General features: G+C 42.1%; 1 protein-coding gene across 1 annotated transcript; it reads right to left on the reverse strand.

Moving 5' to 3' along the window:
- Positions 1-769: 769 nt before the first annotated feature.
- Positions 770-21,035, reverse strand: CDKD1;3 (cyclin-dependent kinase D1;3). The gene is made up of 7 exons (XM_010253637.3): positions 20,747-21,035; positions 20,147-20,445; positions 19,934-20,042; positions 19,516-19,641; positions 2,513-2,748; positions 2,118-2,441; positions 770-1,336 (listed from the first exon to the last, which is right to left on the reverse strand). The coding sequence occupies exons 1-7, from the start codon at positions 20,855-20,857 to the stop codon at positions 1,279-1,281; spliced, it is 1,263 nt and encodes a 420-aa protein (XP_010251939.1). The 5' UTR covers positions 20,858-21,035; the 3' UTR covers positions 770-1,278.
- Positions 21,036-22,099: the final 1,064 nt, after the last annotated feature.

Below are 22,099 nucleotides of genomic sequence, written 5' to 3' on the forward strand. Positions count from 1 at the left end.
CCATATCCCCAATAGCATTCAAGGTGTTTGCCATTCCTTCCCAGTTCCAGGCATTCAGTCCCACTCCCAATCGTGACAGATTACGAAGGTGGTGTTTGAAACGAGAGAGAGAGGGATCTGTTATGAACACAAGTGTGTGAACCTGGCTATGTAATATGAAATATTGGCATGTTCACATGTGATTGGTTAAGTAACATGGTTCACAAGCCAGTGTGCGCAGCAGATCCTGCATTGTAAAAGAGGGAGTGAAAGAGAGGGTAGGACTACACAGACCAAACCCAAGCTCTCTCTCTCTCTCTCTCTCTTCAATCACGACCTTTGTCTCTGGAAGTTTTTTCGTCTTGCCAAAAAAACAACGGAAGAAAGCTACATTTTTCTGTTTTTGATGTTTTTTTCTGCTAAAAAGAGGGGAAATGCCAGAGCTGGAATATTTTAGCAAAGACTCAACCCGCCCAAATAGACGCCTCCCCAAATCTCTGAAACGCTTCAGAAGCTCCCTTTGGCCTTCAAGACCAAAACCATCGAATTGGAAGCTTAGGTACAGGAGAATTCGGATCTAGATTCCGTACTTTGAAGTTGATCGTCAACAGGTTATAGACCAGAACCATCGAATTCAACACCAACCAGACTGAACCAGGGACTTCACACATGAACCTTACAAATCAAAATGAAAGAATGGAATCTTGTTGTCCCTTATATTTAGAGACTATGAGAGTATGCGCAAAACCACCTGAGGACATCTATAAATATTCATCAGAGAAGTGGAAACTTGCAAAAATAACATAAATCTTGATTAAAGATTAACAGAATATAAATCTACCCTCCTGACGGGCCTGACCACCTCTTCACCGACTGTGCAACAATTTATGCTTTTGATTCAAATCACCAAAAAAAAAAAGAAAAAATTCAAAAACCTTCCACTTTAAGTTTGTTTTGTTTCAACATTTTTGTCAACATAGAAACAAATGCCTTAAAGGTTGGCTCTGTATACAAGTACGTGGGGAAAAAAAAATAAAAATGAATAACTCCACGTCTTTAAACTCCTTCCACTCTCGTTCACAGCATTCAACTGAATCATACCAAGATAAAGGCTCATAAAAATGCATTGCGTTCCAACGACGGTCCTCTCCATTTATCAATCACACTCTCCAAATGGAGGACAATCCAGAGTACCCAGCAGCTGCTATCTAATTGAAGCACTATAAGAACCATTAATGTAACAGGTACTGCATTCTCAATCCAAACTGTCATCTGAGTGTGGTGACAAACAGGTTATTCTCATTCAGGATGTAAGAATTCAAGGTCTAGTTTCCTCTTCAGATGTGATCTGTCAGCACTGCAAGAGAAATTTTAAGAAAAGAATTATATGTCAAAGCATTGGAATCCAGGTAAAGTATACTTGGCATGGGATTTTTGAGTTTGCCACGATTTTCATGTACTAGGAGAAACCTATACCTAATCAAATCCTCTTGGTCTATCTAGCAAATGCAGTTTTTCCCCATTTTTTTACCATAGTCATAAGTTGCCACGTCTATCTAGCAAACCTATACCTGCCCATGAATAAAGGATGGGCAGGGAGACACAGGGAACCTTTAGAACCCCAAAGTAATTTGCCACGTCAAACATTCCTGGGCTGTTTAACCTTCTCCAAATGATCTGACTAGGAGACTTGTGGCATATGTTTATTTTGTGCTCTAGCAGCAAATAAGGTGGCTTTGATTTGTTCTCTGTATTGGTAGGGAATCAGAGAACAGGACCTAACAATGATGGATCCCACTTCAGGGAGTAGCTATAACAAGATCAGCGGACAACCACACGGTATGCACTGCTTTGGAGTTTCCCACCCTCCAAATGAATATAGGCTACTGAAAACACTTACTTCACAATCATGTTTCAAGCTTATTCTTGGTACAGTTAATCTCCAATGTGGGACAAATAAAATCTCAAATGATCAGACCTAAACCTTCAAATGTGCAAGCTAAGTCATGAATCCTCAGACTATTTTAAGGTCCTATAGTTGAGATTCCTCAAGTCAGGCAACCCTATCCATAACCCACACCTTAACTTCCCCCATGAACTTTAATATGCAGTCTATATCAAAATGGATATCACATTACCTGTTAAGAGTTGGCCTGGGAGGGGGTCTTGATCCAAACACAGACAAATCTATTGACATTGGTGGCTTTTCTCTCCAGGCTGTGTTCTCACCAGTGGCTTGTCTAACTTCAAATGCACGATCATCAACCTTATCAACATGGTATGAACTTCCTTCGGGACCCTCACGCTGTAGCATCACTCTCCTTGATTTTCTTGGTGGTGATAAAACAATAGGACCATCCTGTGGATTAAAATCTGAAGGCCTAGAATTCAGAGATTCCCCCTTTGGAGGAGGTCTTGGAAGCAAAACTGGTTTTGTTGGTGCAGGTACAGATGAGAAATACCTAAATACAAATAAAGATATTAAGATTACTAATCAATAAAAATTGATTCAGGTTAGATGTATCTTGCATACCTGTGCTCCAATGCCTGCTGTACAGAGATTCTTGCTTTTGGATCATAGGTGAACATCTTCGATAATAGATCTAATGCATCATCACTTGCCATTGGAAACAAAGAACGCAGGGAAGGTGAAGGAACATATTGATACTCCACATAATCTGGAAGGTAAATCATGTCAGGCCACTGAGAAGGCTTTGGAGTCCCAAAAGCGGCAAAGATCTTGCCCAATTGATCAATATCGCTTGAGCCCTGGTTCAAACACCAAAAGAATGCTTTTTCAGATAAATAGCAAAACAAATCTTGTTTATTAAGAAGCTCAGTCCTTCTTTCCCTTTTATACCACATTTGACACATTTACCTTCACTTGTCCACAACAATGTTGTCAAAATCTTATGATTTACAATATGATTCACGATTTGAATCATGAATCCCAAGGGTTTCAATTTTATGTCTGAATCCTTGCTTTGAATCCTAGGATTTGATTCATAAATCTTATGATTTTTACGATTCACTATGATTCAAATAAATTCAATTAAGAATTAGTTCTCTACTTTGTTTGTCTTTGTTTATGTTTAGTTTTGCCATGGGAGACTTTTTTAAAGCCCTTACTAGAAAATGATTTATTTGCACTATTCAAGACTAGAAATTGAGTTTATTTTCTATCATATGTAAGTTAAAGGGCCATTGTATGTAGATTTGTTTGATTTTCAAGCCAAACTTGATTATATCATCTTAGGATTCTATTGTAGAAATTCTATTGCTTTAAGTACAAATATGGTAGATATAGATTAAAAATAGGGTAAAGTCACTTTCCTATATATATTTAGCTTTTTAATATATCTATATTTAATTTTTTGACAAGTTTGTAAAAAAATAGAAATAATCTTATGATTCACAATTTGATTCAATTCAATTTCTCTATGATTTACTATACAAGTACGATTTTCAAAACATTGGTCCACAAAGGACAAAAACAAAGAAAACAGCACTAATGTATGGACAAGCAACAATCTTAATTGTTGGCATACCAAATATTAATGCAAAATCAATATAAAGGCCAAGTGACGTGATTAGACCTAGCAAACTGATTGAGGTCGGGTCAAGGCATTTTTAGGCCATTTCAGGTTGGGCTGGCAAAGGATAGACCCTAACCATAATTATTCAGCTTAGGGTTGACTCATGAATCAGACAGGTCAATGGTTCAACCTCCCAGGTCAGCTGGTCTTTGACTAAGTCTATGGTTTTTCACCAAAAATACGGGTTTAACCGTTCGATTCAAATGGTTTGAATGGTTCTACTGTTTAGGTCAAAACCAGTTTGAAAATGTTAGTTTGAGAATAGGTGACTCCGTGGTGACATGACCCATCCCAACCCAAGTTCTTTTCGGGTCAGGCACTATGTATATAACTCGCATTCTCCATTACCAGTCAACAACAGAACTTTCTGAATGATGTATGTGGATTGTGAAATAACTCTATGTGAATCAAATGGATGATAAACCCAAGCACTGAAAGAGCTGCAAATGTTGTAGGTAAACCTCATTGTGATGCTAGAAAAATACTTCCACTAAAAGCTGGCCATATAGGACAGTGATGCACCACCTTGGTGGCTTCAGTACTTGTTCAATTTGTGACCCTTCAACAGAATTTATGTTCATCAAAACAAGAAAGAAGTGTTCATAACCAATCATAGAACCTGCTCTTGTTGTTATTCTCCAGCCCTAGACGAACTATCACTTCTTGACTATGGTCATTGTCTTTCCTACTATTTACAAAGTCAAGGCAATGACCAGTGTCAATAAGCGAAGTTTTAAAACTTCTAGTCACTTTAGGTCACTAAAGAGCGTGGACAATCCAAAGCCATTGATTCCCAGTTTACCCTAATAAATCACTATAAACAATCTTTCCTGAAAAACTCAAAATAACACTATATATAGACATCAAAAAGATCAAGTTTGATTGCAATGAACAAAGCATACTTGATTAAATGCAAAGATAGGTTATCTCTTCATTGATTTTGTGATTCAAATTTTCATTTAACAAAAAGAATAATAAAGAAAGAATATGAAAATAATATATATATATAACAATATGAAATAATATATATACTCTAGAATGAAGATGGGAGAGTTTGTGGAGGTAGGCCGTTGGAGAAAAGCTTTGAAAATTGAAACTAAGGAGCTTCTATTTGAGGAGCTGAGATTAAATGGTCAGCTGAGCTTGAAAATCAGGGAAGCAAAGAGAGGGATGGTGCTATTAGAAGGTTTGGGGGTAATTGAAGGGTTCAAGGAGTTTATAAAAGGTGCAAGTAACAAAGGCAAACAAAATAGTTGGAAAGAGTTTCTCTCAGAAACTGGAAGAAGGTTTGTTGTAGAGTGTAAGAGAAACCTTAAAGGTTATTTTATTTCTTTGACGGAATTTTTTGGCAAGGGTAGAAAGCAGATGGTCTGCCTCCCAGAAGGAAGGAAGAGTCAGGGCTGGAAAGCAGTTCATGGGGTCTTATGTGAACTGCTGCAACGCTTGGGTGCTAAAACAGAAATAACAGTAAAAAGGAAGATAAGCAGTTCTAATAGTCTGGTGAGCAATAATAAGCAAGAGACTCTTTTAGTGACAGCTGGGGCAGGCAAATACAGAATGGGAGTAAACATACAGAGAGGAGATTGGGGAAGTAAACTGATAGTTAAAGCTTCAGCTCATATACTAGACTGGAGGAAAGTTGCAGATCTGTTAACAGCAAGTTTAAAGTTGAAGAGTACGTTTATATTAACACCCTTTGAGAAGGACAAGACTGTGCTAGATCTGCTTGAGAATAGAGTAGAAGTTGAGGCATTAAATATCAAAGCTGATCTTGGAAATCTCACAGTATCAAGATGGTGTCCGGGATCAAACTCCAAAGATTTCTTTGTTGAAGATGGAGTGCTGGTGCATCTCTTAGGCCTTCCCTTTAACTTGTGGAAGCAAGAATTTGCTGAAGCCATTGCTTTGATGTGTGGAGGATCATTAGGAGGTGCCTTTTGGGGAGACCTTTGTTCAGCTTCCATTTTATTGAATGGTGTAAAACCTGAGGAGATTCCTCGGAAGATAGAGGTGCTAGTTGAAGGGCTTTGTTACTCAGTGTGTCTGGCTTCATCCATTGAATCGGTGCTCTGGAAAGAGGCTCGTAGGGAGGGAGATGAGAAGGTTGAAGAAGAAGAACTGCGTGGCAAGAAAGGATTGGATGATTCAAACAAGAAAAGAACTTTCACTAAAATGGAAAAACAAAGGCTGGAGAAACAAAAGGGTAGCATTCAGGGGGTGGGATTTATGCGTGTGGGGACAGTGAACAGTCTGGAGGGTGGCAGGTCTTTTGCACAGGTTGTAACCGGCGCCAATCTGACTTTTTTGAACAAGGAAAAGGGGTTGGTCCAGGGAAGAACTGAACCTAGACCAGATAAAACCAAACCAAGCCAGGGGTTGGACGTGCGTGACCCTTTTAAAAGTCACGTGAGGTCGTGGTGGTTTAGGAATGGGCCAAAGCCAAAGCCCATGCGGAATGTTTTGGGTGCGAATAAAGACCCAAATGGGTCAGCGGGCCCGACCCAGTATTTTAAAAAGGCGCATGAGCCTTTAATGAATCACGTTGTTAACTATCATCGTCCCCAGTCGCGAGACAGGGGGGAACACGCGCAGCGCCGGAAAGTGGAGAAGAAGCTCGATCTGCAGTGGGTTTCCCAATGAAGGCTGAAGGAGCTTAGCCCCCTACGACGCCCCTCAGAGAGGCCGAAGCCAAGATACGCTAGGGGAAGAACTGAAGAGAAGGATGAAGGTTGGGTGCAGTGCAGTGAAGGTGATGAAGAATCGGAGGACTTTTCTGTTGATGGTACTAGCGTGGCCAGTGTAAACGACGAAGGTAGTTGTGCTGGAGGTGACATGGATGGGTGGAATATTGCAAGTTTATTCTAGGGTGAAGATTGTAAGCGGTTCAACTCATTCCCAAGACCACAGAGTGTGCAAGGATTATCAAAAGGGGCAGACCGGGAGAACCGGAAGCAGACCAAGAACACACCATCTAGGGGTAAACCAGGGGTAGAGTGGAAAGATCACCAGGGTGACCAAAGGACAGAAGTACTTCCCAACCAAATCAAGGAGATAGATGTTTACCAACCTCTGGAACAAGAGAGGGAGGCAGAGAGTAGTCCTTTTCTAGCTTTGTCCATCAGTCCCAAGTAACCAAGTGATTTCGGTTTGTGCTACTAATGTGTCTCATGTGTCTTTGGTTCCAGATTCCGTTCCTGTTCCATGTCCTGTAGCCCATGAATATGTAGTCGAGCCAGCAGACAAGCTCTCCGATGAGGGGGAGAGGGGAAGGAAGGAATGTGCGAAGGTGCCGAAAGGAAGGTATAGGAGTGAAAAAGTGTGGGAAATCATTGAAAGAGTGTTTAAGAAAGTGGAAGGAAAGCTGATCTGGAGGAGGGAAGGGGAGGAAGGAAGAGGGGAGGGGTTAGTGGAGAGGAGGGAAAGGAATAAGGGTAGAGATGGAGAGGACTACGGGGAGAGAGCAGGGAAGGAGGGAGGTAATAGGAAAGGGAGGGTGGATGAAGAGGAAAGAATAGAGGTGGGACCAGAGGAGAGGAAGAAAGGGCAGGTGGACAGAGATGGAGGAGATTTTATAGGAAGGGTAGGGGTGGTGGACTCGGTGAGAGAAGACATAATAGCAGAATTTGTAGGGAAGTTGGGTTGCAGGTTGGAAGATTTGAATGTGTTGAAAGAAATCTTACAGAAGAGGAAGGAGAATATCAGAATAAAGAAGAGATTAAGTGAAGTAGAGAGATTGAAGAGAGATGTAGAAGGAGACAAAAGGCTCGAGGTAAAAAGAGATAGAAGGAAAGGGGATAGTAGTGGTAGGTGGCAAGAGGTTTAAAAAAGAAGCGGAATGAAGATTCTTAGTTGGAATGTGAGGAGAATTGGGAGTGCAAGGAAGAGAACAACAATAAAAGAGGTAATAAGACGGTGTGACCCAGACATTGTGCTGCTGCAAGAGTCTAAGAGAATGGAGTTTAATGATAAATGGGCAAGGAGTGGTGGAAGAGGGATGTGGTGGAAGGTCTGGAGGAGTTGATCGGAAAGTACTCGATTTCTATGAAGTTTAAGTAGCAAGAGGATGACTATATGTGGGTACTCACAAATGTTTACAGACCAAATGACTACAAAGAGAGAGAGGAGTTGTGGGAGGAATTGGCTGATGTTAGAGGGTTGTGGGATGGGCCTTGGTGCATGGGTGGGGATTTCAATGTGATTAGATTCTCGGAGGAGTCCAATAAGGTTAATTAGAGGGTGACAAAAAGCATGAGGAAGTTTAATAGTTTTGTGGATGCCTTTGAGCTTAAAGAGATTCCCCTAGCCCATAAGACATTTACATGGTCAAATCTCCAATCTATACCCATTTGCTCTAAGCTGGATAGATTCCTGTTCTCTTTGGATTGGGAAGAACATTGGGGAACCTTGGCTTCTAGAGCTCTCCCAAAGGTGACCTCAAATCACTGGCCCATAGTGTTATGTAAGGAGGAAAGAAGGTGTGGAGGTCCTACCCCCTTTAGATTTGAAAATATGTGGTTACTTCATCCAGGGTTTACTAACAAAGTGAGGGAGTGGTGGCATGACTGTAACCCACTAGTGGAATGAGAGGGGATGAGATTCCATAAGAAACTACAATTCCTGAAAGCAAGAATCAAGGAGTGGAATTTAATGGAGTTCGGGAGGATAGAAGAAAGAAAGGGAGATCTGAAGGATAAGATTGAAAGCCTTGACTATAAAGAAGAAATGGGAGAATTTGGAGAGGAAGACAATGATCTCAGGAGAGATTTGAGAAGACAGCTAGAGGAATGCCTACACAAGGAAGAAATTAGTTGGAGGCAAAAATCTCGGTGTAAGTGGTTGCAAGAGGGAGACAGAAACACTAGGTATTTCCATTCTCTAGCAAATGGCAGGAGAAGGAAGAACTTTATCTCCAAATTCGTAGTAGATGGAGTTGAGTTAGTACAACAAGAGGAGATTGCCAAGGCCTGTGTGGAGCACTTCAAATCTATTCTAAGAAGGCCTGTGAGTAGAAGGGTGTGGGTAGAAGGTTTGGACTGGCCAGATGTAGGGGTGGAGAACAGGAGAAGGTTGGAAAGAAGCTTTAATCTAAAAGAGATCAAGGAGGTTGTGTTTTCTATGGATAGAACAAAAGCTCCAGGGTCGGATGGGTTCACAATAGCTTTTTATCAGGACTGTTGGGATATCTTGAAAGATGATCTCTTGCGGGTGTTTGAGGAGTTTTTCAAGAGAGGAATTGTCAATCCGGATGTGAACTTTACATTTATAGCCTTAATTCCAAAAAAGAAAGATGCATCCCACCTGAAGGATTTTAGGCCAATTAGCTTGGTTAATAACTTGTACAAGATCATTGCAAAAGTGTTGTCTTTGAGGTTGAAGAAGGTACTGCTAGATATCATTGCACACTATCAAGGAGCCTTTGTGAGTGGAAGACAAATTACTGATCAAATTGTAATTGCTAATGAGTGCGGAGAACTTTAAGAGGGATAAGAAGAAGGGAGTGGTTTGTAAGTTGGACTTGGAAAAGGCTTATGACTTGGTGGACTGGGACTTCTTGAGGAAAGTTCTGACTAAATTTGGGTTTGGGGCTAGATGGTGTAAGTGGATCATGGACTGTGTCCGGAGTTGTCATTATTCAGTGCTAGTGAATGGGACAGTGGTAGATTTCTTTCCAACCAGTAGGGGTATAAGACAAGGAGACCCCCTATCTCCTTTCTTGTTCATTCTAATTGTGGAGGTTTTGGGGAAATTGATTCACAGAGCTGACTCTAGGGGGCTTATTAGAGGCTGGAGAGTTGGGAGGGTGGAAACCCCCCTCACTCACTTACAATTTGCTGATGACACGATTCTGTTTTGTGAAGGCGGTAATGTGAGCTTTATCAGGAACTTGAAGTTGGTGATACAACTGTTTGAGCAAATGTCTAACTTGAAGGATAACCTTGGGAAAAGTTGTGTAGTGGGGGTGAATTTGGAGGGAGAGATCAGGGACAGTGCTGAAGTGTTGGGGTGTGAAGTTTCGGGGTGGCCTTTGAATTACTTAGGGTTGCCATTAGGTGATAATCCCATGAGAGAGAGCTTTTGGAACCCGGTGGTGGAAAGGTTTGAAAAAAAGACTGGTATCTTGGAAAAAGAACTACCTCTCTCTCGGTGGGAGAATTACACTAATTAAGGCCACGCTTGCTAACTTACCCATCTTTTTCCTGTCAATGTTTAAAATCCCAGTGACGGTTGCTAACAGATTATAGAAGCTAATGAGAGATTTCCTGTGGGAGCCGAGAGAAGAGAAGTGGGATCACAGAGTTAGCTGGGAGGGAGTAAGTCTTGTGGTGGCTTGGGGCTTGGGAGTATTAGGAGAAAGAATATGACTCTGTTGGGGAAGTGGTTGTGGAGGTTCCCTATGAAGAAGGAGAAGCTATGGGCTAGAATAGTGGCAAGTATACATGGGTTGGAGCACAATGGATGGGACGCTGGAATCAGAGCTAGGACCACAAGCAATTCTCCTTGGAAAGCCATTCATGACCTGCTACCAGTTTTCTCCCCTAATATCAGGTATGACTTGAATTCCGGTAACTCTATAAAATTTTGGGAACAAACCTGGGTGGGCAGCGCCCCTTTAAAGGATCAGTTTCCTTCTTTGTATGCTCTTTCTGATTTGAAAAATAAGTCGATCTCGTCTTTCACCACCCCGTCCTCTTCCACTTCTGGGATTGAGTGGAACTTGGGTCTAAGAAGGGATTTGAGGGACTTAGACCTCGACAGTATTTCGAGCCTTATTGCACTTCTTGATAATATTGTCTTAGACCCCACTAGAGCGGATTCTAAAATTTGGACACCTACCCCCAATGGCATCTTCTCTTGTGCTTTGTTCTTCAAAGTCTTAAGTCAGTCCACCAATCCTACCTTCCCCCCTTTCCCTGTTGGTGAGGTTTGGTGCAAAGCAATACCTCCTAGGGTTGGTAGTTTTTGTTGGGAAGCCTATCTGGAAAGAATCAACACTGGTGATCTACTCCAAAAGAAGAGACCCAATACTTGCTTGTCACCTCAGTGGTGTGTTCTGTGTAAAGCAGATGGGGAGACTGGTTTTCACCTACTGGTGTCTTGCCACTTTGCAAGGTCAATTTGGGATTGGGCTTCCTCCTTATTTGGATGCAGCTGGAATCCCCCATCAGATTTGCAGGGCCTTTTCTCCCCTTCCTTTTTCAGGTGGCGGATAAAAAGGGGAAGGATAATGTGGAGAGGACTAAGGGTTGTTGTATGTTGGACACTATGGGAAGAAAGAAACTCCAAGATATTCTCAGAAACCCAGAGAGGAGCAGTAGATCTGAGAGCTATCATACATATTAGGGCGGTACAGTGGCTGAAATCTTTCGAACTATTCACAGATTACACTGTGGATGACATGTTGAGGAAGTGGGGTGAAATTGCAAATTGCACACAGACCAAGTCAGAAATGAATGTGGCTTGGACTCCCCCACCTGGTGGATTCTTGAAATTAAACTTTGATGGGTGTAGTAGGGGAAATCCGGGACAATCGGGGATTGGGGGTGTTTTTAGGGACGAAAATGGGGTCATCTCTGCCATGTTCTCAGGCCCAATTGGAGTGGGTGACTCCCTTAGAGCTGAGATCTTTGCAGTTATGGAAGGAGTCTGGAAAGCTAAGGAGTTGAACATCAAGAAACTCATAATTGAAGGGGATTCAAAAGTGGTGATAGGGTGGCTGACTAAACATCAAAATGGTTTATGGAAGTACAATAATGAGAGGAGGAAATTCAAGTGGTTGGTGCAGGAGATGGAAGTTAAGACATGTTGGGTTAAAAGATCGGCTAATTCCCTAGCTGACGGTTTAGCTAAACAAGGGGCAGAAAGGGATTCACTGTTTTGGGCTAAGCTGTAACTTTAGTGTCCTCTTTTCTTTTTTCCTTTCATGAGGCTCTTTGTGGCTCTTGGAAGATAAGTGTGTTTGTCTTCCTCTTGTAAATTTTTTAGTGATGATTTAATGAAAGTGTTATTGATCAAAAAAAAAACAATATGAAATAAGAGATGTGGAAAACTTAGCTGTTATTTTAACATTTAGTCCACACACTAAAATAAAATAAAAAAGACAGAGTCATGTCAACAAGAAAGTATCATAGACACCCTTCTCTTAGGACCTTTTTTGGTAAATTCATTTGATGAGGGAAGATTTGGCCCTCTAGTGACAACACGCCATGTCGCGATCCCAGAATCATCGCACAACACCCCGGCACAACATAGGCGATGACTTGCCTTAGCCAAAATGACGGAGACCAACATAGAACCACATCGGATGCGCCTCGCACGCCCGGAGGGCGCTTCGTCACCACCTCACCATGGCTGACCTGTAGACACCTCATCAGGATCAAGACGGCCACCTTAGGATCGAGCTTGAGACCTCGGCACAAAGGGAGACCTCCCGTCGAGGTCTCACCAACCAGAAAGTAGCACCTGCCTACACCTTTGCCGACTTGACAGAGACCCAACTAGCGACCTACCTCCACCGACCTGACAGAGACCCATCTGGCGACCTACCTCCATCGACCTGACAGCGTAAGATCTCGACAAGAATAGGTCGACAGAAGAGGCAACCTACCTCCACCAACCTAATAGAGACTCAGGTGGCGACCTACCTCCGCCGACCTGACAAAGACCCAGCTGGCGACCTACCTCCGCCGACCTGACAAAGACCCAGCTGGCGACCTACCTCCGCCGACCTAACGAAGACTTAGTTGGAGACCTACCTCCATCGACCTAATGGCGTAAGATCTCGACAGGACTAGGTCAGCAAAAGAGGCAACCTACCTCCGACGACCTAACAAAGAATCAGGTGGCGACCTCATCACGACTGATCTAGGGACCTCGGCATTAGGGGCGACCTCCCCCGAGACCTTGCCAACCTAACTGGGTCCCAATTGAGGACTTGCCTAACGCGTCGGGCGACCTCCTCCTTAAGCGGGCTATCGTCTCCGACTTCCCCGAGATCACGACGCCATGTCAGAAGAGTCGGTTATCACCCCGCCCACGTCAGGCGCAACTAGATAAGCACTACATGCTTATGTGGAGTCCACTTCCAGGCGTGAAACCACCGCCGAACCAAACGGGTTGGAGATCTTAGACGCACTTCATGAGCCTCACAATAGCTTGGCTATATAAAGGTGTCCCCTTCCTCAGAAAAGGTACGTGTAATTTAGCTCTCAAGCATACTAGTTCTCTCTTTATAGCTCTCCAAGAACTTATCGTTGACTTAAGCATCAAAGTGCCCACCCCGAGTAAGGCAACCCGAACACTGATCTCTCTTCTTGCAGCTCGACCAGGCAACCTAGTCAATCCGACATTCGTGCTGTCCGCCAACAGGGAGAATCAGATCGCACACCATCAATTGGCGCCATCTATGGGATCACACTACACAATTGCTAAGTTATCACCCATTACCTGAGCCTCAAGTAAATGGCATCCTCAAGCAACAACAACAACGCTTGGATCGAAGGAACCCCCATAGGGGGCAGAATCAGAATGGTCAGTCCGAACAAGTTCAAACGATCTCGCCCGGACAGAATCTCCTAGCCCTGACTGTGAGGCCGCCCCCGCAGGTCGAGCCCTCCATGCTCCCTGCAAGAGTTCACGACCAACAGACTGTGAGGTCGCCCCCGTAGGTCGAGACCTCCATGGTACCCGTGGGAGTTGACGGCCAATAGACTGTGGAGCTGCCCCTGCAAGTCAAGCCCTCCATGGTTCCCGTGGGAGTTGGCAGCCAACAGACTGTGGAGCCGCCCTCGTAGGTCAGCCCTGCCAAGGTGACAAGGTGTCTGTAGGTCAAGGTGCTAAAGAGCGAACTGGCCTATTAAAATTTCGGCAACCTGACTAAGACTCGCTTTGGCGACCTGGATGAGCTGACTCGCGATACACGCACTTCAGCAAAAAATCTACAAATGGGAAGCCAAACTGTGTTTAGCATTAAGGCTCCTGGAAGCTGATCTATACGAAGCATGACAGCAACAAATGGCTAACCCGCACTTAGCGCACCTCAACTCGCTCAAACATGTAACATCATCCCCGTCCTCGTCGACAGAACCCTCATCGGCATCATTCTCATTGCCCTCTCCGCTATCCTCCACTTCGGTTTCAAGCTCCACATCGACCTTGTCGGCCACCCACTCGAGGACCGGCTTGAGGGACCTTGCATAGAAGTCTGTGAGAGGAGCGACCTAAGGAAGCATGGCACAGTTTGAAGCCCTTCTTGAGGGCGGGCACGATGAACTCCACTCTTGAGGTACTCAGGCGAATGATGGAACTCCTCAAAGGCTACATCCCAAGCTTGGCGGATGTCCTCGAAGTGCCCACAACGCCTCTCCTCGTATTGACGAGTTTCACTCCTGCACCCGGTGGTCAAGATGGTGATGTTCTGCCTAATGCCGCATTTAACCCTTAGACTCTTCTAGCTGAGGCGACCAAATTAGGTTGATGCAAAAAAACAAAAAAAAGTGAAAAAACCAGCTAAATTGTCACCTCGGACCAGAGACGTGCAGCGAACTGCTCCCTTCGCCGAGTTGACCTCAACTCGGGAATGGGGGGCAATTGATAAGGGCAGATTTGGCCCTCTAGTGATAGTATGCCCAGTGTTTTAAAAGTGAAAGGCGCAAGTCGAGGCACGCGGCTTTCTGAGGCAAGGCCCACAATTTAAAAAAAAAGGCTAAAAATCAAAAAAATTCAAAAAAAAAGCCAAAAAAATCAAAAAATTATAAAACATAATATTAATAAAAATATAAACTTAAGTTTTAAAATAAATGTTTTAAAAAACCTATTATCTAAAATTAAAATACATAAACATAATATGTAAAGCATATTCAAATGAGAATTTAAAAATGAAATCAAACATATAAAACACTTTCAAGCATATAAAATCCACAATCTCTTTTTTTTCTCAATTACATTACTTCAAGTAGCTAATGTGACATATTACATTCCTAATTCTACGTAGTGTTTTAAAAGCGCAAGGCGCAAAAAGGCGCAAAAAAGGCGCACAATTAAAAAAAAGGCTAAAATTTCAAAAAAAATCAAAAAATTATAAAACATAATATTAATAAAAATATAAACTTAAGTTTTAAAATAAATGTTTTAAAAAACCTATTATCTAAAATTAAAATACATAAATATAATATGTAAAGCATATTCAAATGAGAATTTAAAAATGAAATCAAACATATAAAACATTTTCAAGCATATAAAACCCACAATCTCTTATTTTTTTCTCAATTGCATCAAGTAGCTAATGTGACATTTTACATTCCTAATTCTACGAGCCGCCTTTGTGCCACGCCCCTCGAGGCAAGCCCAAACAAGTCCATGTAAGGGTCTTAAATTCTTAGTTTTCACACAAAATAATAATAATTGTATAGTTTTAATTGCTTTTAAGAAGATATTTTATTAGGATGAATAAATGGACAACATTACCAAATAGGGGATTCTCGAAACTCCGGTGAGCGAGCGAAAGACTCAAAAAAAAGGAAAAGGCGGCAAGTTTTCAAAAGGCGCATGCCTGGGCTAAGGCCTTTTAAATCACTAATTCTACGAGCCACCTTTGTGCTACGCCCCTTGAGGCAAGCCCAAGCAAGTCCATGTTAGGGTCTTAAATTCTCAATTTTCACACAAAAAATAATGATTTTATAGTTTTAATTGCTTTTAAGAAGATATCTTATTAGGATGAATGAATGGACGACATTACCAAATAGGGGGTTCTTGAAGCTTCGGTCCCCTGATCCAGCCACTAGACTTAAAAGGAAAAAGGCGCCAAATTTTCAAAAGGCGCACGCCTGGGCTAAGGCGCAAGGCGCACCAGGCGTGCGCCTTTTGAATGGGTTGCGCCTAGGACCTGGGTGAGGCGCCTACCCTAAAATGTGCCTCGCCTGTGCGCCTAGGCGCACCTTTTAAATCACTAAGTACGCTATGTCGCGATCCCAGAATCGTCACATGACACCCCAGCACCACATAGGTGATGACTTGCTTAGCCAAAATGGCGAAGACCTACTCGGAACCACGTCGAATGCACCTCGCACGCCCTGAGGGCGCTTCGCCATGGCCGACCTGTAGACACCTCGTCAAGATCAAGACGGCAACCTAAGGACCAAGCTTGAGACCTCGGCACAAAGGGAGACCTCCCACCAAGGTCTCACCGACCAAACTGAGGTTCAGGTAGTAATCTGCCAACACCTCCGCCGACTTGACAGACCCAATTGGCAACCTACCTCCGCTAACCTGACAAAGACCTGGTGACCTACCTCCGCCAACCTGATAGAGACCCAACTGGCAACCTACCTCCGCCGACCTGACGATGTAAGATCTCGACAAGAATAGGTCAGCAAAAGAGGCAACCTACCTCTGCCAACCTAACGGAAACTCAGGTGGCGACCTACCTCCACCGACCTAGCAGAGACCCGACTGGCAACCTACCTCCGCCAACCTGACATTAGGGGTGATCATTTCAGCCCGGCGCGCACAAGCCCAGCCCAGAAATTCCAAACTTGGGCCTGGGTTTTGTGTTCAAGCCCAACTAGGGGTGGATTCGAGTCGAGCCGAGCCGAATAGTACAGTCTCGAGCTTGAGCTCGGTTCGAGCCAAAACCTTGAACTCGAGCTCGGCTCGAGTCAAGAGTTCATAAGCTCGAGCTCGGCTCGGCTCGGCTCATTTTATATTTTATAAAAATAAAAATTATATATAAAATTTTTTTTATTTTATATTTAAAAATTTAAGAATTATAATAATTAATAATTATAATATTTTTATTTTATATATATATATAAATTCGAGTCGACTCGCGAGCCTCACGAGCCGAGCTCTAGTAGGCTCGAGCTCGGCTCGTTTAATAATCGAGCCACTGAATTGGGCTCGAGCTCAGCTAAAACTGAGCCAAGCCAAGCTCGAGCAGCTAGTGAAAAGCTCAGTTTGTTGCCACCCCTAGGCCCAGCCCGAGCCCGGGCCCGCAAATTTTAGGGCCAGGATTGGGCTTAATACTTCAAGCCCGGCCTACACATATTTAAACTCACAAATTTTGTGTATAATGCATACATATGTATACATGTTATTTTACATTATATTATATATTTTATATATAAATATTATAACATGACATGTATAATTTATATTATATGTAATATTTTATATTATATAATGTATAAAATAAGTTTATATGCATGTTCTGTCATTTAATATATAGATATGTAATGTTTTTATATATGAGTGACATTGGCCCAGAATCAGGCCCGGCCCGGCCCAGGCCCGTATAGACCTGGGCTAGGGTTTATGTTTCAGGCCCGGAACCCCAAGCTGGGCTGGGCCCCTACCTGATAGAGACCCAGCTGGCAACCTACCTCCACCGATGAAGACTTAGCTGGCAACCTACCTCCGCCAACCTGACGAAGACTCTGTTGGCGACCTACCTTCTCGACAGGACTAGGTCGGCAAAAGAGGCAATCTACCTCCATCGACCTAACGAAGACTCAGGTGACGACCTCATCACAACCAAGCTAGGGACCTCGGCATTAGGGGTGACCTCCCCCAAGACCCTACCAACCTAACCAGGACCTAGTTGGCAACCTGCCTAACACGTCGAACGACCTCCTTAAGAGGGCTATCGTCTCCGACTTCCTCGGCATTACAACGCCACGTCAAAACAGAAGAGCCGGTTATCACCCTACCCACTCTGGGTGCAACTAGATAAAGCACTACCTGATTACACGGAGTCCACCTCCGAACCAGATAAGATGAAGATCTCGGACGCGCTTCATGAGCCTCACTACAGCTTGTCAGCCTTGCCTATATAAAGGCATCCCCTTCCTCAGAAAAGGTACGCACAATTTAGCTCTCAAGCATACTAGCTCTCTCTTTATAGCTCTCCAAGAACTTACCGCTGACTTAAGCATCAGGGTGCCCACCCCGGGCAAAGCAACCCAAACACTCTGATCTCTCTCTTCTTGCAGCTCGACCAGGCGACCTACTCAGTCTGGCATCCGAGTTGTCCACCAATAGGGAGCGTCAGATCGCGCACCATCATCATTGTTAACAAAAACATTAAAACATAAAGTACAGAGAAAATTCTCTTCTATAGGATACACAGCTCCTTTTCTTGCCATATCCCTTATAGAATTAGTGTTTTAATACCTCATTACCAAAAAGAAAAGAAAGAGAATCTTTTTACAAAACAAAAGAGAGAAAAGTTTGACAACTTACAAATGTAATTGTTATAAATTAACAATTATAGTGCCAGACACTAAATTTTAATCAAAAGAAATTTTACCTTCCATTGAACATAGAAAGGGATAAACACTTAGTTTACCTCGAGGATCAAAATATCAATATGCACGATACCAAAAAAATTGGTTATTGGTGCATATTGTTAGACCGATACTCTCCTTTTTTATTTTATCAGTTAGATTATTCTCAAATAGGCCAAGAAGGATGCCTTCTATCATCCCAAACATCCAAAATCCACAAACCCTATGTATTTCAGTGTATCTGACCCTTCGGATATGAATATGATATTCTGATCCTTGGTTTACCTTTATCTATATGGACCCCATACATGCCACACCAATGCTTCATATACACATTGGAATTTCAAAAACTATCATATAGGGGATGTTTAGAACCGTGGCCGTTTTTCAAAAACACAGTGCCACGTCGGATCCACATAGGCGTTTCAACAAACGCCCATGTATCTCATTGTTTGGTTCAGCCGATTATTAAAAAATCAGGACCCCACCGATGCACGAAACGCCAAATTTAGCGTTTCATGCATCGGTGAACCATTTTCCTCAACGGTTGACTAATGTGTATCCTATGTGGTGCTTACCTATCAGCACATACATGAAAAACGGTGATGAAAATCACCTACAAAACAGCATAGTGTTGCTCACTGCCTACGTGGTAGGACTGGCAGAAGCGTTTTTTTGTGAAAAACGGGTCTTGGAAGCATGGGCGTTTTTTCTTGAAAATCGGTCCAAAAAAGCGCCCACGCTTCCAAACACCATGATATTTGGTAAAGACAGTGACAGAAGAAACTAATGTCATGGGCAAAAGTTATTGGAAAAAAATTGGTTGCCACTCTCCCATGATACATATGAAACAAATTTTATCGGTAATTCCACTAAAAATAACAAAGAATGATCTAAAAATTTCTTAACCTCCTCACCTGATGAATACAATTAGGAATTACATAGAAAGGAAAATTTTAGACAAGGTACAGATCAAGTAATTGCTTGGTATGATGGTAAAAGCTCAAGGTGACAGGCATAAGAACATTGGTTCAACTCTAGAACACACACTTTGTGCAAAAATGCTGGATGTTAGGTCTGTATCCAGTTCACCCTTCCCAAAACACCTGAGCCAACCAACATTGCATTTGTGTATGACCTTTTCATGGAAATGTGGTACAAGTCAAGGGATGTAAACCACCAAGGAGAGAACCAAGACCACCAATTGTTATTTGACCAAAGATTGGTTCAAATTGAGATAAAACATACAAATGAACACAAAAGCACTAATGCATGCACTGGATCCCAATGTTTCAGCCTGAAAGGTAATGAGAGGAAAGTGTTGCAACTTAGCCCGTGTGATGCACACAAGTTGAGACAATTCAGACATAAATAAGATGAAGTGCTCCTGATAAGCATACATTTCAATTCAACATTTTGTATAGTTTCAGCTTTTTTTCTTTAAGTTTGAGAAAGAAAATAAAGACTTCTATGAAAGAAGCAACAAAAAACATGTTGGGCTGTGCATGTCTTATTGCCATGTGACTCATGCCATTTTCTCTCACATGAAAACTAAACCGCTGGCAAGTTTCATGAAATTAACGAAAATGATAAATCAATGGATCATATTCATATAAGAATTATTTAATAAAGGGTAATGACTGTTGATAATTTAGTTTTACCTGTAGAAAAGGTCTGCGGAGGAGAAGCTCAGCAAATATACAAGCTGCAGCCCAGACATCCACTGCAGAACCATATTGCTTGGTGCCAAATAATAATTCAGGGGCTCTATACCATCGAGCAAAAACCTGTCCAAATAGATATATGTACCATAATAAGCAATACAATTCAAATTATTTGGACATAAACAATGAGTCAATGATATACAAAGAAAAAACAGCAAGGGTGACTAGTACCTACAGATCATTGAAAGATCATCACAAATTTGTCAATGTAAACAAATTAATTAGTCCAATATCATCAATTTACAAAATATAACAGCAAGGGTGACTAGTACTACTTCTCCTCTTATTGAAAATGCCTATTGCGATCTGGACTGCAAGTAGTTGCTATACCACATGAATTTCTTATATACAGTACCTGGTGAGTAAACTTGCGATCTGGACTCCCAAATATGCGTGCTAAACCAAAGTCCGCTAGCTTAAGCTGTCCATCAGCTCCTATTAGTAAATTGTTTGGCTTCATATCCCTGCAAGTAGTTGCAATACACCTAAGAAAAAGTACAGCAGACAATAGCCAAATACTACCAAGTTTTTTGCTTCAAACAAAAAACACATCCATTGCAACAAAAACCTGTGTAGCACCCATTTCTTATGGCAATAAGCAAGCCCTTTCAGTGTCATTTGCATGAACGACTTAATGTCAGCAGGAGAAAGTACAATGTTCCTATCTCGAACAATGGCCTCGAGGTCGCTCTCCATGAATTCAAACACGAGATGTAAGTTTCCCTTGTGAGGAAAAGCATCAATTAATTCAATAATATTCGGATCCTTGATCTCTTTAAGCAGTTTAATTTCCCTAAGTGCAGTAAAGTTTACACCTTCCTTGTACTTTCCCAGCCGAATTTTCTTAATTGCAACTGTCTGTCCCGTCTGCACAAACCATACATAAATTATGAATCAGAAACAAAGAAACAACATTCCTCGTTATATTTCTTACCTAGTGAACGAGAGACGCTTATTAGATTTCATTTTAGACAACCCTGTCTATCTCCATAAAGTCATCACAATTAAAGAAAACCCTAGAATTTCTTCTTCACGTTATAGAAGTCTGATACTCTTCTCTAAAACCCACGTCAAATAAAAGATTGGCGATCTTCTCTTGAATGTTTCAGAAACCCTAGATACAGGTACATTTTCTCAGTCATTAAGGAGGAAGAGAGAAATTGGGGACCTTGGTGTCGATGGCTTTGTAGACGACTCCATAAGTACCCTCACCAAGGACTTCACGCTTGAGGTATCGATCTGCAACTTTCTTCGATAGCAGCTGATCAACTTCCGACATTGTTGCAGAAAAATTTTGCTGAGATAAGTAGAGACGATGACTCTCGTATAAGCATCCTAGGAGGCTTCGTTTACTCAAGAAACCCAAGAAACTCGGTTTCCTGACTTTCCTCCATGGATGATGTCGCTGAAAATCTGCAGAAGAAAACACCAGAGTTGAAATGTAATTTTAACAACAAGTTAGGGTAATTCCATCATGATAATATTCCTTGTCAGCAGCATCTTTTGCTTCATATTGGACCGCGTCTACACGTATCAACAGATACGGGTCTTCACATTAAATGTCAAACCGGCCCAATCCGAATTGGCCGGTTTTTTAAAAGTACCGGTCGGTTTTGGTTTATACGCAAAAATTAAACTGATAATTTGGTTTGGTTTTCAAACCGATCCTATATGTTTAAGTAATTATCAAGTAATCCCTACCCTATATGTTAAATGTTGATATATTTTATGTATTTTGTTTGAACTTTGAAAAAAATTGGTTATTTATGATAAAAACTAAAAATGTAAAACTAATATAAATATAATACAATGGTACAATATTTAATTCAGTTTTTGTATAAATTTAAATATACATTGACAAAAAAACTAGTTTTGCACATAAAAACTAATCGATTTAAATATATACTAGCGGAGTGGGCCTTGCGTTACAGGGGCTCGCTCATAAACTATCATGCTCGAGCTCGCTCGAGCTCGTTCGAGTCAAAAGTTTGAAAGTTCAAGCTCGGCTACATTTGATTGCAGGTCTCTCAAGCAACCGAGGTCTCCTTCAGCTGCTAAAGTGTCAAGCTAAGATTTCCCTAACAGGCGAGGTGTCGAGCTAAGGTCTCCCTTAGTTGACAAGGTGCTGAGCTGAGGTCTTCCTTAGTCGCCAAGGTGCCAAGTCGAGATCTCCCTTAGTGGTCGAAGTGCCGAGCCGAGGTCTCTCTCAATGGTCGAAGTGTCATCTAGCTCGAGCTCAATTCGAATTAGAGACTTGAGCTTGAACTCAGAAGTTCGATTTCGGCTCGGCTCGAACTCAACTACCTTTGATTGCAAGTCCCCTAGCAGCTGAGATGTCGATTTGAGGTCTCCCTTAGTTGGAGAGAGAGAGAGAGATGGCATTCTTATAATTTATAAGAAAAAGAGAGAGTTGGTAGGAGAGAGAGTGGTATCCTTGTAATTTGAAAGGAAAAAAAAAAGCAAAAGAGAGAGTCGGTAGGGAGTGGCATTTTTGTAATTTCTAAGAAGAAAAGCAAAAATA

The sequence above is a fragment of the Nelumbo nucifera genome, chromosome 3, assembly GCF_055504915.1.
Source record: "Nelumbo nucifera cultivar China Antique chromosome 3, China Antique-T2T, whole genome shotgun sequence".
Lineage (NCBI taxonomy): Eukaryota > Viridiplantae > Streptophyta > Magnoliopsida > Proteales > Nelumbonaceae > Nelumbo > Nelumbo nucifera.